The 15,787-nt window shown below is 45.9% G+C and overlaps 1 protein-coding gene across 1 annotated transcript in view; it reads left to right on the forward strand.

Annotated features, from left to right (window-relative positions):
• Positions 1–15,787, forward strand: part of KSR1 (kinase suppressor of ras 1) — a 112,910-nt gene that overhangs the window by 47,830 nt on the left and 49,293 nt on the right. Inside the window, exon 2 of the mRNA XM_073315658.1 lies at positions 10,587–10,727. Coding sequence (XP_073171759.1) covers positions 10,587–10,727 — 141 coding nt within the window. The remainder of the gene's footprint in view (positions 1–10,586; positions 10,728–15,787) is intronic.

The raw sequence follows: 15,787 nt of genomic DNA on the forward strand, positions 1-15,787 counted from the left end.
TACCTAACTCAAAATGGTACAATTTCCTTCCCTCCCCCACAGTGTGGACTCAATCATACCAATATGAAGGGGCTTATACTGGTTTAGCTAGTCCTGTAATAGGAAATAAGCAATTTTTCCTGTAGGGAAGGGGAATAACCTATGCTGGTAGGGCTTGTACCAGTATCGCTGGATCAGTAAAGATCACACTCCTACCCAAGGTGGTTCTCCATGCAAAACCTATGTTGACCACACCTTGGAGTACCTGAGAATTCAGGTCTCAGTAACACTCAGACAAATGACTTCAGGTTCCTTAGGTTTGTGATTGCTGCATACATATTCTGGGTTCCAGGGCCGGGTTCTGCCCTGAGTCACACCTGAGCAGCCTGCCTGGCTTTGCAGGGGCAGCCCATCCTTGGTCCCTAGTAACTTTTTTGTGTTTTGAATACAGGGGGGAAATTGTAAAGGGTGGCTCTTCTCCCTCTTCCCTTGCACTGTGACCCCCTTTTTGACAGCAAAAGTTACTACGCGACCCCAGGCAGGGAGGCCAAAGCCCGAGCCCCTCTGCCCTTTGTGTGTGTGCGCGCAGGGGGTGGGGGCAAAGCCCTAGCCCCATTGCACCAGGTTTCAGCCCCAACGGGGGGTCTGTAACCTGAGCCCTGAAGCCCTCTGGTTTTGGTCCCAGGTAGTGGGGCTCAGGCTTCAGCCCTGGGCCCCAGCAAGTGTAAGCCAGCCCTGGTGACCTCATTAAAATGGGGTCACAACCCACTTTGGGTTCCCAGTCTGAGAACTGCTGCGTCAGTCACTTCAAGTAAGTGACACTGAAAGAGCTGCTGAAAGCTGGGGAGAACAGAGTTCAAGAGCTGCTGATCTGTGGGTGAGCGTGTGGAAGGTGCTACAAAGTTGAGACACACATTTTAGCTACCCTGACAAACAAGGGGAGGGCTTGGGATTATTCATCGATTTTTAGAAGATAAATCGACTCGCCCAGTGTCTCACAGTGGGTTGTTGTCATGGGTTTGATTCTCAGTTCTGCCTTTTGACTCCCGGCCCCTTGGCTCCAACCTCTAGAGACACAATCTCTAGGATAGGCTAGATGGACCATTGACCTCATCACATGGGATTCAGATCATTCCTTGAAACATGGCCTGCCTATTGGATGTCTTGACCATGCTCTTCATTCTGAAAGCCGCCTCCATCCAGGCCTTATGTGGGCTGCTTCTTTACTCTCTTTTGCGTGAATGGGATTGAAACCCAACAACACACTGACTGTAAAGGGATCCTGGCCTTCCTTAGTTGTGGCATTGGCTGGAAGACTTTGTTTGAGGAACCCCTGAAGTATGTATTTCATTCCCACCTCATTCAGCAGAGTCACTCTGAATATTCATTGCTGTAATTGGAGGCCAGGTTCTCCTCTCTGGTTTAGAAGGTAGGAATATAGAACTTGCCATACTGGCTCATACCATTGGTTCAGCAAGTCTGGTATCCTGCTTCCAAGAGTGCCTATTATCTCTTGCTCCAGAAGACTCAACCTTCAGGAGTTCTGTACCTTGCCTTTTGTACTCTGTACCTGGTGGGAGGTGCATCATGGAATTTCTTCCCGGTCAGCTTCTGCTTGAAGCAAGCTATGTGACTGCCCTTATCTAAGCCATGCATAACTGTGAATATATTGGGTCGTAAAATAATTCAGTCTTTTAAAACCTCTAGCTAAGATACTTGACTTGATGACCGGCTGGCTCATTGAATTGCACGGACAGGCAAAGACTGCAGGCTGCACGAAGAAGTATTTGCACACGCCCATATTTATTTTTATCCCAAGTGAAGTCTTTTATGGAATTTAGCAGCATCTTCTAGGGAAGGGAAACTTTGTTTTAAGCATTTGTTTGACTACTTGGCTGAGTGAAATGAGGCCCTCCACTGAACTTGATGACATTTCTTTGACTGGCTTTGAACACCCCATCAATCAATTCCAAAATTTTGGGGAATGTTCTAGGCATCAATAGCCCCCCCCCCCAAAAAAAAAAAAGAAAAAAAAAAAAGAAAAAAAAAGATTTTGGTGAAAACTAGGAGGAGGAAAAGGGGAAGGGGCAGGGGGCAAACCCATCAACTTCAACAAGGTCTATAATTATCTATAGATCACAGAACTGTCTAGAACAGATTCTGCATCCGATGAAGTGAGCTGTAGCTCACGAAAGCTTATGCTCAAATAAATTGGCTAGTCTCTAAGGTGCCAGAAGTCCTCCTGTTCTTTTTGCAGATACAGACTAACACAGCTGCTACTCTGAAACCTGCTAGCATAGAGAGGGTAAACTTTTATAAGCCATGACTTTCCCCTGCTTGAAACCAGGATAAAGCCACTGGTGCAAATAGGGGTTTACTCTTGTTGGTATCCAGGGTTTCAACCCATGCAGCAATCAAGGGAGGCCCAGACCGATCGTGAGTGTGGCCTACTAAATAGGACACTGGACTCTAGACCAGGAGAGCTGGATTCTATTCCCAGTTCTGCCACGGAAATGCTGGGTGATCCTGCAGGTCATTGGCTTCCGGTTTCCCCATCTGTAAATTGGTAAGAATACTTCTCCTCTTAGCTGGCACTTTGAGATATATGGAGGAAAAGCACTATATGAGAGAAAGCTAGGGGCAGGTAACTATGGATTGATTGTACTCAATTTGGGTTGGTATCAAAAGAACAACAAAGGCTCAATAACTTGCCAGAGTTAGAGACTGACTTAATATTGTTTGTCTTTAAAAACTTTTGGAATAAGATGTCATGGTCCGAATATGAATAAAGCATATTTGAGTCAAACTCTGTGGAAGAGACACTTGGTCTCATATGTCTGAGATTCTTTGGTTAGGGGGCATAACGCTGTGATTCTTTTGTTACATTCTGTTTTAATTTCTCAGAGAATGAAGCTTCTGATCAGTCATAGCCCCGTGGTTTGAAGAATTCAGTGCCACAATTTGAAGACTGAATTCTTCCAAGCAGTATTTGCAAGCTCCAGGTTTGAAAGGCTCTTTTGAATATTGCACTGTGGTGTCAGTACATTAATTTCACGGATGCGGTCTTTGTGAGTCCGATGTGAGAGCTCGTATGTTTTTGGTTTGTGTGTGTGTGTTGAAGCTCCCAATTGTTTTGATGTCGTTAGAGGCAAGCTTGTGTCTCTAGAGGTTGAACTAGTTTATTTTGTGTATATATAAATTCAAGCCTGGCAATTTTCCCCTAAACACACCAGGCCCAATTTTCCTTTATGCTAAGGCCTCTTTAAAACTCCTTTATACAGTAAAGGGGATGTCACTTATGTTTGCACATGCTCTTAGGTCCCTGTACACTGCCATAGCAGTACAAAACAGTGCCTTTTATTTTCCCTTTAAATGAGAATCTGGCACAATGGGGTCAAGCAAACAGAATGGAGGACAAGAGAGATGGAGTCTGAGGGCTTGTCTACACTGGCACTTTACGGTGTTCCAACTTTCTCGCTCAGGGGTGTGAAAAAACACCACTGAGTGCAGCAAGTTTCAGCGCTGTAAAGTGCCCATATAGACAGTGCACCAGCGCTGGGAGCTATGCTCCTGGTGCAGGTGAGGTTTTTTTTTTGTTTTTTTTGTAAGAACGCTGGGAGAGCTCTCTGCTGTGACGATACAAGCCACGGCAGCGCTTTAACATTGCCAGTATAGACCAGCCCTAAGTGGAGCAGTCATTCTATGCTGCAGGTTATTCCTCGTCCCCACACACACCTTCCTCACCCCCTTCCCCCATTTTGTTTCTTTCCCACCCCCGTTTGGTTGTTGCAGTCTACATGTTACCAGTTAGTAGGTTTTGCTGTTATGTTGTAAAGGATTAATTCGTTGGCACACAGGCAGTGAAAAGGTTACTACTGGTTTTATTTCTAATTTTGTGGTTGGAGACCGGCACTGTATTTGTGGATTTTTATTTGCGTCACTGAACCCAAAAGTTTTTATGTTCTCAGAAATTGATTTTGTAACTGCTCAGCCATGAAAGCCAAACCATGCAGTTTAATGAGAACTGAGTGGGGAAATAACAAAATGAGATTCATTGTGAGGGGGGGAAAATGCGGGAAGCAGACATCTGCATAATATTTATGGGAGGGAAAAACTATCTCAGATGCAAAGGAGATGTTCCAGGCAAACGATGCTCAGTGATCGATCGAAGGCCCCCATCCCCATAATGTTAGAGTGCGTCTCAATCTGAAATGTAATTCTCCTCACAGTACCATGGTTTAGGTTGGTGATTTTGCTCGTAGCTTGCCCTAACCATCTCACGGAACATTCCTGCAGTGAAATGCACTAGTACCAGGTGGGACCTTGTGCTGTGGGAACTAGTATAGGTATCAAATATTTCTATCTCCTCAGAGATGAGAGCCCTATCGGGTGGGGCACTGTCACAGATGCGGTCAGAGACTAAATGGACAAGCCAGACAAAGGATAGGGAAAACAGATGATGTAACTTGCCCAGAGTAGAATCCAGGTCTCTTGATTCCCAGTCCAGTACCCTATCTCCTAGACCATGCCGTGCTCACAAAAGGTACCCCAGTTACATTGATATTGAAGAGGAGGGTTTTTAAAATTTACAACCTGAGTTTTGGAGAGGCTGAGTCCCATTGACTTCAGTAGGAATTGTGAGTGCCCTAAAACCCAAAGCTGTGCTCCCATTGATGTCTGTGGGAATTCTTTTGTACACTTCGATAGGAGCAGACTTGCGCCCTAAACTTGTATGGATGGGTTTTCATAAAAGGAAGCATGAAATGTGCCCAGAGCAGAATGAATGTGACATCCCAAGATCACCTGATGAAATCTACACACTAGCAAGAATAAGAACAAGGCTACATATTTTCACAATTTTATGGGAAAATACATCAGGCATGCTTAATTGGTTATTTGGCATGTGTCCTGCTATCTGTCTGAGGAGCTGGACTGCTGATTCTGCTCTCAGCTCTCACTAGCCAGGCCAGTTTCAAACCTACTGTGCAAACAGAATTTCTTCCCTCTGCAGGTGCTCCGCTACCTGGAGGTATGCCAAAGAATGGGGAGGAGATGAGCTGACCTGGGGGGAAAGGACAAGATGAAACCCCCCCCCCCTGCTGTCTTGCTGTGAATTTACCCTGCAGCGCTTTTCAGAAATGCAGTTGTCTGGCTTTGGATGATACTAGTTGATGAAACCTGTATATCCATAGCAAGCACCCACAGCCAGTGTTTGTTAATTAGGAGTGGCCCATGTGGAAGTATGGCTTGTATTATTGTAGCTGTTTTCCTGTGCCGTCTGTTGAGATGCATCTTGCAATAAGGCCATTTCCTTGAATCTGACTGGACTGTTGTGTGATCTAGTAGTAGAAATGGGAGCTCTATTGTGGGCTCTGCCTCAGCCAGAGACCTATCTGATGCAATGGTTAAAAATCGATTTTAAGGGTTAAAACTCCACTTGGGAGTGGAAACTCCACTGCAATCTAAATTCTGGAGGGATTGCTTTCAGTCCAGAATATGATATCCCAGCTACTCCATGTAATAACATACAAAAATGTGATGCTCAGGTCTGGTCTCTCCCATGTGTGTGCCCTTTATAAATCTTCAAAAGTACTTTTTAAAGATTTATAAAGCAGAAGAAATACAATCCAGTGAAGAGACAGTCAGACAAACTGCAGCATATCATGATGGCATAAGGGAAAAAATATTCCAACAAGTAACCGATTAAGAATTGAAACTGAGAATCAAATATTTGTAAAATGAGCTTTCTACAGCTCATTTCTGTCCTCTCTGACTGTGACTCAGGAATAAATAGGAGAGCTCGCTTTCTATAGAATCTCTTGGTCTGAGGGGTGTGTGGGAGAGTGCCTACAGTCATCCCTTAAATTAGTCAGCCTGTTGCACTGGGTCACCGCTTCATGACGGTCTCTTCACTGCATTGAGCCAAGGCTGAAGTAAGGAACAGAGCCATGTGCATGAGTGTCCTGGAGAACTTTCCGTTTAGTCCTGTATGTGGTGACTGACTTGGCTCCTTGCCCTTGACTCAGCATGGCCATTCTTTGGTATTAATTTTCTAATTTCTAACTTCTAATTTTCTAAGTCTTTGGACTTCAGAAGTCTCCTGTGGTTTGACAAACTGCTGGCTCTCTCTGACAGCTGCATGTGGGCAGCTTGTGGCTGGAAGACTGACCGGTAAGGCAGGGCTTTCAAGGTCCAGTGGAACAGCATTCATGAATCCTGTATTGCTTTGGTGTATTGCAGTTCCAGGGATTGTCACTCTTCGCATGAAAAGCAATCACTTTAAGACAGAATGATCTGGCTTTCTGGGTGGGGGTGGGTGTTCAAGGGGCAAGGACTAAGAGGAAAAATGCCCAATACTGAAGAAGGGTCCAAACCACAGGGCTACAACAGATCTCCTCTGCTGTCACCATGCTGGCCTATGGGCTGGAATGTCTAATGTTGCTTCTGTGCACACCTGAATAGGGAGCTGGCATCAGTGGATCTGTGCAGTCATGGATCCTGTAACCTGCCCTTTCACCCTGTGTGCCGTCCTGGCTCACCTTAGCTCCGACACGTTCTGCAAAGCACTCTGAATACAGAGGTCTGCCCCACCCTATAAGACCAGTTTACCCGTGGCACTTCTGTAAAAGGTGCAGAGGACCGGCTGTTGTGGGAAGGGAATGCACCAACGTGCTGCCCACCCACCCCAAACAAACCTTTGTAGGCCTGACTATTGGAACATTACACTGGATATTTGAAGTGTTCAGATGTTTCTGCAAAGATCTAGAAACTGTAATAACCTTTAATAAAGCCACCACCCCAACACCTTTTAGCTGAGTCCTGTTTCTCTGTTTCAGTCTAAAGCTCTGAAAAACGACCATGCCTGAACTAAACAGAATTCATCTCCCTTTTAAAAACCAGGGGCAGGGGAATTCTGGCTTTACTGATGTGAATGGTAAAACGGCCAGTGACTTCAGTACGGCCAAGGTTTCGTCCCATAACGGGATTAGTTGATGCTTGGTCACGTCTGGCTTGCGCTTCTTGCCCATTTAAACATTTTGCCAGTGCTTTCCTTGCTAAGTAGTGGGTGTCTCTGTCCCAGAAATACATAACTGCTGGGTCATTTGTATCAGGATCATTGTTGTTTAGATGTGTTAGGGTAGAGAGTACAAGTCGGGGGCTCCATTGTGCAGCCACTGTACAAACGCACAGTAAGACAGGCCTTTGCCAACACGAAGCTTAGAATCAAATGACCTGATCCTGGAAAGAGACCTATGCAAGCAGACCCCTATGTCCACATGGCGCCCCACTGACTTACACACAGCATCATGTGAACACGGGTCCACTCCATGTTCTTTTTGTAGGATCAGGGCAAGACCGGAATTATCATCCCAGTCTTACAGAATGGGGGTTGAGGCAGAGAGCAGGATTTCAAAAGCCACTTTCAGTGGGTCTAGTGTTCCAAAGTTACATTCAGAGGTCACAACCTTCCTTGCAAAGGTTCTGAGTACTCCGTTTGCTCCAGTGGGAGTTCTGGGTCCTCGTCGGCCCTTCTGAAAATCAGGCCCCGTGTGCTGGACGTCATCTTGCAAAATTGTGGTTGCATTTGGTTTTATTTTTTAGGATACTGCAGCTCCCATCTGCACAACATGCTATCCGGGGAGTAACGTATCTGAGACTGCTATCTCTGGGGTCACCGCGTGCAGTATCACTCTCAGTTGCATGAAACTGCAACCAGAAATTTAAAAAACAAACCAAAAAAACCCTTAAATTTCACAAGGCTGCTACTTTCTGACTTGAAGTAGGGGTGTGTGTGTGTGGGCAGTGAAACCCCGCATTTACACCAGATAACTGTGCGTAGTCAGATTACTGGTAAAATAAACCAGCAGCTAGTTTACGGGAAAGCATAATCCAGGAATGCAGGTCTGCTGTGCATTCCCAGTGGCTGCTTGCTATTTTAAGACTGCTTTATTCTTTAGATGGCTCTGTTGCCAGAATGCTGCCAGCTTAGATGAAACCTATCCTGTATTGTTTCAGATGATGCTTGTGCTAGGAGCGGTACACATACAATTAAAAAAAAAATTAAAATAAAAAGCCCCTTGTCCTAAAGAGTTTATAGTCTAAATAGACGAGACAAGCCCAAACTGGTGGTTGGGAGCAAAGCAACTTGCATAAAGTCACTCAGAAGCTGACCTGGGATTAGAACCCTAACCTCTTCTCAATTTTAGTGCAGCATTCTACCCACTGGACTGTGCTATCTCTGTCCAATCTAACGATTGCAGCCCAAGATATTGTTCTGCCTGCTAATGATTCTCCTATCTCCTGATACTTGTCTCACATTGACTCAAGTGCGCCCACCTTCTAGTGACCCACTCCACGGTTATTCACTCGTATGATGAACGGTTCAGTTTGGAAGCTACAGCCATGCACGTCTGGATAAAGATCCCAGTACTGCGTGACTGCCACCTTTGCTTTGCCATTGCAACTGTTGCTGAACTATCAAGCAGAGTTGTTTATGGCCAGGGATTGCAGCCCCATCCTGAGCATGGCTTACCGGGCTCTTCCTAGCCCGGTGTCGCATGCTTTGGCCATGTACATATGCAGAAATCCACAGTTGTCTTTCAGAGAACTGGTCCTAAAACACATGCTTTCCAGCCACCTACCGAAGAGGCAGTAATGGGCAATATAGTCGTAAATGCACTACAAGCAAGTCACATTCAAGTAGTGAGGGGTTTTTCTAGTGTGTTGCCACCCAGTGTGTGCACAGTAATCGCACATTGTGTGTTCTACTAAACCAATCCAGGGCTTTGAGCCCAGAGACCTTGTGGATCAAGCCCCCTCTATTTTATCACCTATTGATGTTTCATTTCCCCTATTCCTCTGAGAGGCAGTGTTGCCTAGTGGATAGCACACTAGCCAGGAGACCTGGGTTCTATTCCCAGCTCTGCCACCGGCCTGTGGGGTGACATGGGGTAAGTCACTGTACTTCACTGTGCCTCAGTTTTACCATCTGGAAAATGGGAATAATGATACTGAACTCCTTTGTAAAACACTTTTTGAGTTTGGTTGATGAAAAGTGCTGTATAAGAGCTAGGTATTATTGCTTACTCACCTGTCTTTAGATCATGAGCGCCTCAGACCGCCTTCTTGAATGTGTGGAAAGTTCCTCACATAACAGGCGCTACTGTAAATGCTAGTAACTCCATCATTTGTGTCACCAAAGAGACCCCAAAATAGCATTAGGACGTCCATGTCTGCTTCAGGACAGTCAGTAGGAGGCAATATCCTTCCAAACCAGTGGACAGGTCAGAAATAATCTGCTCTGTAGAGGGCAGCAGTGTACACCAGCCTTTCAGTGAAGATCAAGCATAGTGTCTGTTTGCCATTTAGTATTTGATACCCCCTCTCTCTGGGGATGGATTAGATCAGTGGTTTTCAACCTTCTCATTTGCGGACCCCTACAAAATTTCAAATGGCAGTGCAGACTCCTTTGGAAATCCTAAACCTAGGCCACCAGGGTGGGGTCTGTGAGACCACAGGTTGAAAACCACTGGATTAGATAGATCTAATAAATCTTTCCCATTTGTAACTTCTCTGATTTTTATGTATGCAAGTCACTGCATTACATCATGCAGACATGTAGACAGAAAATATTTCCAGTGGAAACTTGAGAAGAGACATTAAAGAGGACAAGAAATGCATGTTTGTTTTTCCTTTTAATTATAAATCTGATCTTCCCTCAAATGCTAAAATTCTTGTGTTTTACTGTAGACATGTTTTGGTTAATAAAATTCAGATAGACTAAATTGCTTTGAGGTGTGTTTGTTTAGAAGTCTTTGAAGCTTATGTCTGCCCTCTGGGGATGTGTGACATAGAAACAATGAGAAATCTCTTTTGAGGTTTATTTTATGTTAGGAAATACATAAGGCACAAATACTAATATTCCTTTTGTGTTCTTTCAACTCTTGTAGCAAAATTGAGATTGTCAGGCACTGGAAGCGTTTGGTGTTTTGAGTCCAACATAATTTTTATTCTTTAAGTAATTGTTTGTCTTGAAGTCGAGGCCAGAGATCCCAACCAGAGCATGTCCCCATTATTCTGGGTGCTGTACAGAGTTCTAGGAAGACGCTAGGAAGTCTAAATGTGGACCACATGCTGTAAGTGGGTGTAACCACCACATGGAAAGAATGAATGAGGTAACCTCAACAGGAACACCCAGTCCTCGGGAAGTGTAGACCAGCTGTGTGCACAGTTTTCAGACAGAAGGCAACGGATCACTCCTCATTATGTATGTGGTATATTTTGGGTGAAGTTAACCGCTGTCGGCAACTGTCTTTTCGTGATGGTTTAAAGAAGGGTCATGCAGGAATGGAAATCTCCTGCCCCACTCCTGTCTAGTGAAACCACAGGGGGAATCAAGTTGTCGCTGTGCTGTTCAGCGTAAAGGAATAGCGCTATTGACTCCCAGAAGTGCCTGGTTAGTCGTTGTTGGTGGCTTATTTATTTGCAATCCAGTAACACCTACGAGCCCCTGTCGGACCGGGACCTATTGTGCTAGAACAAAAAAATGAGTCCCTGCCTCAAAGAGCTTTCAACTGTAACCATTTTTGCTTTCTGGATCCCAACAGGTGAAACTGGTCCGGTACATCAACAGACAGCGGCAGTGTAAGCTGAGCGTCTCCCTGAATGACCGGACAGTGGAGCTCAACAGCTACCCAAGATTCAATGACTGGTTAGACCTCGTCAATGTAAAGAAAGAAGTTGTACAGGTAAGGGACAAATCCACCAGTACAGAGCATGCCTGCCTCTTCAGTACTGGATTTCCTGACTGCCTGCTGGTCTAATTCAGACTCCTGACGTTATTTTAAAGCAAGGGGCTTTTTGCAAATGTTGATTTGCATGCACCTTTGTAAAATTATTCGTCTCAGACAACAATACTACGTTGTCTGGGTTGGAGCTGCAGAACGCGGCTTTGACGTGTGCTTGATCTGGAAAAACTATATATACGCTAGTCCAGATTATAACTGTCTCTTTAAGAAGCACGGGAACTTCTGTATCACATGTTGGCAAGCGTACCTGGTCTCTTCCTGCTTCAGATCTGAATGAGAGGAGATCAAACAGGTTTTGCAACATGTTTTGTTTCCAGCTCCGTGGGCGGCAGCAGCAGCTCCGGTAAAAGGCCTGGTGGGTCTGCGCTTCCTAAGTCCTCTCTCCCTCAACTGCTAATGGGAAGAGAAGATTCTTCTCTCCTGCCTAAAGTCCCTCTTTCCCCATCATCCCTATCCAGAGGAGCAGGGAAAATCTGCCCCCCAGCTACAAGATGGAGGTGCTTACTATGGATTGGGTACCTTAATATCTTGCTACGTTTATGGACCAGACACACCCTTCTTCCACCTACTACTCTTCTGGACCAGGGACTGCCCTTAACCTATTCACCTGGTATAGTTCAGAAACACCACCCTCCAAACAAGCCAGATGTCCACCTACACCTCACACTGCTGGCTGCAGTGGGCTGGAAACCCCTCTGTACCTGATACAGGCTGGGAAGGTGACTTCAGGTTATAATCTTGTATACTGAAAGATCATAATGTTGCAATTAATATACCCGCCAGGGCAGACTTGGGCTTGTGGGGGTCTCTCCTGTAAATGCAGAGAAGAACGGGATTCAACGGTGGAGTTTGGTTTCAGAGAAGTAGCCGTGTTAGTCTGTATCAGCAAAAAGAACGAGGAGTACTTGTGGCACCTTAGAGACTAACAAAGTTAGTTGAGCATAAGCATTTGTGGGTGGAGCTGTTTGCAGTTGGATCCTAGAACTTCCTCACTTTTGTCTGGTTGATATTTAACTGCGCTATTTCCCCTTGTTTTTGTACGGAATCTGCTCTCGGCAACGCTGCTGTACATTGGGAACTGCTTTACTGAGCTCCATGGGTTAAATACTCTGTAAATTTTGCCTTCCTTTGGAGCTGTGCCATGGGGCTACGCCAATTTATACCAGCAGAGAATTTGACCCAGTGGATCTAGAGCTCTACTGATGTAAGAGAGCAGAGACTGTCCCACTCATCTAGCCTTGATTGGGACATACCAGAAGGATTCCTGTCTTAGTGGGTAAAGTCTCTGGGTCAAACTGAAAGTGTGAGGCCTTGCACCTGCATGGCAGAGGAGAGCCAGACTCCCTGGGTCTGACTTTCAGAGGTGCTGAGCACCCACAGCTGTAGTTGAAGTCAGTAGGCGCTACAGGTGCTCAGCACATGAAAACCATGCCTGAGGTGTGTGACCCCAGAAGAGCGTGTGGATCCTTTATAATTTAATTCTCCACACTTCAGAAACCCATGGCAGCTAAAAATCGACAGCCTCCCCCCCCCCCCCCCGCCCCAAAAAAAAAAAAAAAAAGCTGGCAGCGAGCCAGTTATGACCGTGAGCCTCCCATCCTAGTGCTGGCTCTATCTGTTAATGGCAAGAACGTACCTGCTTATTTGTATCCACTGGATTATGGGGAAATTTATGACTGCAGGAAACTGACATCAGGTTCGTCACTTGAGGCTGGACTCTGCAAATCTTACACAGGTCAGTGAGCACTTGCTCACAGGAGTAAGTGCCATTGGCTTCATGGGGTCCGTTCCTGGGAGCGCTCAGCAACATACACACCGCCCAGCACCCAGTGAACAGCCTGATGTTGATTCCCAGTGATTGCAAATCTCATAATAATCCAATGCATATGAATAAGCAGTGAACTCTCTTCCTGGTTTTGGCAGCCCCGGGCAAATCCCGAGGTCCTAGTTCAGCTTTCACGTAATCCTTTCTCTAGCAAAAGATTTCCTTGACTCCAACAGGAATAAAGATTGAGTGAAAACGGGGGGGTTTGTTGAGCTGGTGTTTGTGGAGTTCCTCCAGATTCACATTGCTATTAAAAGTGCAGAACCTGGCCCAGTAGTACGACTTCAGGACTGGGCCTTGCTGTTTTTATGTAGAACGTAGGTGGGTCATAGATAGCTCATAGATTTTTTTTTTTTTTTTGTGGGGGAGGGGATTACTGCCCTAGATGCAGCAGTGCAGTCTGTTCCTGGGACTGAACTGCCAGGTTGTTCCTTGGTTTCTGCAGTAACTGCAACTTACACAGAAATTCTTTTTGCCTAAGGAACTCACTGAAAACCTCTTTACAGTGCCTGTAGAAAGGAGTGGGGAAGTACCTTCTGCACCCCATCCTGGGCATTTCAAGTCATCTGCGTGGTTGCTAGAATGGTGAGCAAAGATGTGTCTGCTCCACGCCCAGAAGAGCAAACTTTCTCACTGCTTAATGCTGTTCTTCACAGCCCCCTTGCTGTCTCCAATCCTCTTAGAAATAGACAAACCAGGTGGCTCTTGCTCCCACCATCAGAAATACCGGTGCCTTGTGCAGCATTTATTTAAATTGCTTTTTGATCCCAATTCTCCTTTTCCTCAGTTCTGATCCCGTTTCATTGCCGAGGGTTATTTGTTTTCTCATGCAGCGGCAGTCGGTTTGGGTAACATTGAGATGCGTTGCGCAGGAAATACTGGACAGACTTTGCTGTGTTTTGACTTTTGTGTGGGCTCATGGGAACGAATTGGGAGCTGCAGGTTGCGGGGGGCGGGGGAAGGAAAGACACTCTCTTAAACCAAAGACAGGATTGTACAAATCCTAGTTGGCTTTTCGCCGTTGGTGGTGGTGGTTTTTCATCCTCCTTTTCTCTCTGCTTGGACAATAGCAGTTAATGAAATCTGTTTTAGCTTTAGTTGATAGGCTGGTGGGGCTTTAATGCCTGGGATGTAAACTGTGCAGCGGGTTGTTTGTCTGTTTTGTGATGAGTTGGCTACTAGAAATTGTACACAAATCGTGGGACCATTTCTGTTGGGCTCTGGTTTCATAAGAACTTGTTTTTATAGAACCTGAAATGTATCCACATTGGAGCAGAGTGCTTTGAAAACAGTCAGAAGAAGGGTGCTATGCAGGGCTCAGTGTTCTTGTTTATGTAACATCTTTAGGGATGTTTTCCTGTAGTGTTCTAAAGAACACCATGCCTGTGAGTTGCTGGGGAAGAGTAGCTGAGGGAGTCCTCAGGCAGCATGGCCTAATGGATAGGGAGTCAGGAGATATGGATTCTGTGACCTTGGGTGAATCGCTTCCCTTTTCTGTGCCTCCATTTCCTCTTCAGTAAAATGGGGATAATGAGACTAGATTTCCTTTTCTGTGCCTCAGTTTCCCCTTCTGTACAATTGGAGACTGGATTTCCTTTTTGTAACACGCTTTGGGAATCATTGATGAAAAGTACCTAGGTAAAACTTTCAAAAGTGCTTACATAACTTTGGCTACAAAGTGCCTAAATCTCCCTTTCTAAAGGGATTTAGGCATTCAGGTCAATTAAATGCTTTAACACTTTTTACCCGGAATCCCACTGATGCTTTTGAGAAATGTACCCTCCGTGCCATAGCTTAGTGACTCGAACAGAGATTGGGACCCCATTGCATCAGGCACTGTGTAAGCACATGGCGAGAGAGTGTGTCTGCCCTGAAGAGCGTCTAAACTAAATAGAGAAGACCCAAAGTGTGGGAAGGAAAACAGATGCCCAGAGAGGTGAAGTAACTTGCTCCAGGGCACCCAGTAGATTGGCAGAGTGACAGAACCCAGGGCTTTCTGGCTGCCAGCCTGGTGCTGTACCCATTGTACCATACTGTCTCTCCCAAGCAACTAAAGGGCTTGTGCTCCTGTTACATTATGTGAATGCTCAGATGCTCTTGTCAGTTCTAATGCTGCCGGAGCATCCTGGTGACTGTGCTAATCTGTGATGTAGCACTTGGAAAACCAGCCTTCTTTGAAGGCATTTTCAGCTAGTCCACCCCCCACCCCCAAACTCTGATCGGCCTTCTCCAAAAATAAAGCTGCCGTGCAGTGAAGCACAAAAACTCCCGGGCTCTCCTGTCAGAAATAGAGCCCCGGTTCTAATTTTAAAATATTTGCTGACTCCTCCAGTCCAGCGCAAACCCTATTTTTTGCTCACTGACACAGCTCCAGCCATCGAGAGCTTTCAAGCGGCACAGTGTTAGAATTGCTGTCCGTCCCCCCCTCACCCCCGCCGGTGAACGCCTGTATTTAAAACCAGAATAATGTCCGCCTGTCAGATCCTTTAGCTCTGGAAGAGATTACAGTAATAACAATGCACTGTTTATGGCGTTGGGCAACAGCTAAAACTCCTGTGAACATGGATAACAGTGAGCCAGTAATGCTGCGGAGCGTGAGAGGGCTGTTTGGTGCCGGGCTAGCAGACGCTGAGGTAGGTGGAGAATAGAAGCCTCCAATTTTCGCTCTACAATGCACATTTTTGTGAGGGGTAAGTCAGCAAATTTGTAGAAGCCAGTTGCTGTGATTTCTCTTTCTTCCCCTTCCTCCTCCTCCCCCCCCCCCATGGGGTAAGTTGGCTAGTTTGAGGCAGCTCTGCTTTGGGATGGGGCTATTCTGTCTTGGATAATTTTGTGGCAAAAGGCTGAGGAGATATCTGATGGCTAAGTGCTCCGGGGAGGGGCTAGCTTTAGCCAAGCCCATGTGTGGGGAGAGCCGTGTTCTCCAAAGGGTGGAAGATACATACTTCGACAATGAGACTGGACAAAGTGCTAGGAAAACACAGGGGATAATCCTGTCTGGACTGGAAGTTGGTATGGATGGTCCAATGCAGGAGTTCTCAGCTGGGAGTCGTGAACCCCAGGAGGGTGGATCAGGTGTCGGGAGGGGTGTGTGATTGCCCCGCCTTTTGCCTAGCATTAAATGAGGGGTAAATCTCTGCAAAAAAAGGGAGAGGGTCCTGGGGTAGACAGGCTG

The sequence above is a fragment of the Lepidochelys kempii genome, chromosome 17, assembly GCF_965140265.1.
Source record: "Lepidochelys kempii isolate rLepKem1 chromosome 17, rLepKem1.hap2, whole genome shotgun sequence".
Taxonomy (NCBI): Eukaryota; Metazoa; Chordata; order Testudines; family Cheloniidae; genus Lepidochelys; species Lepidochelys kempii.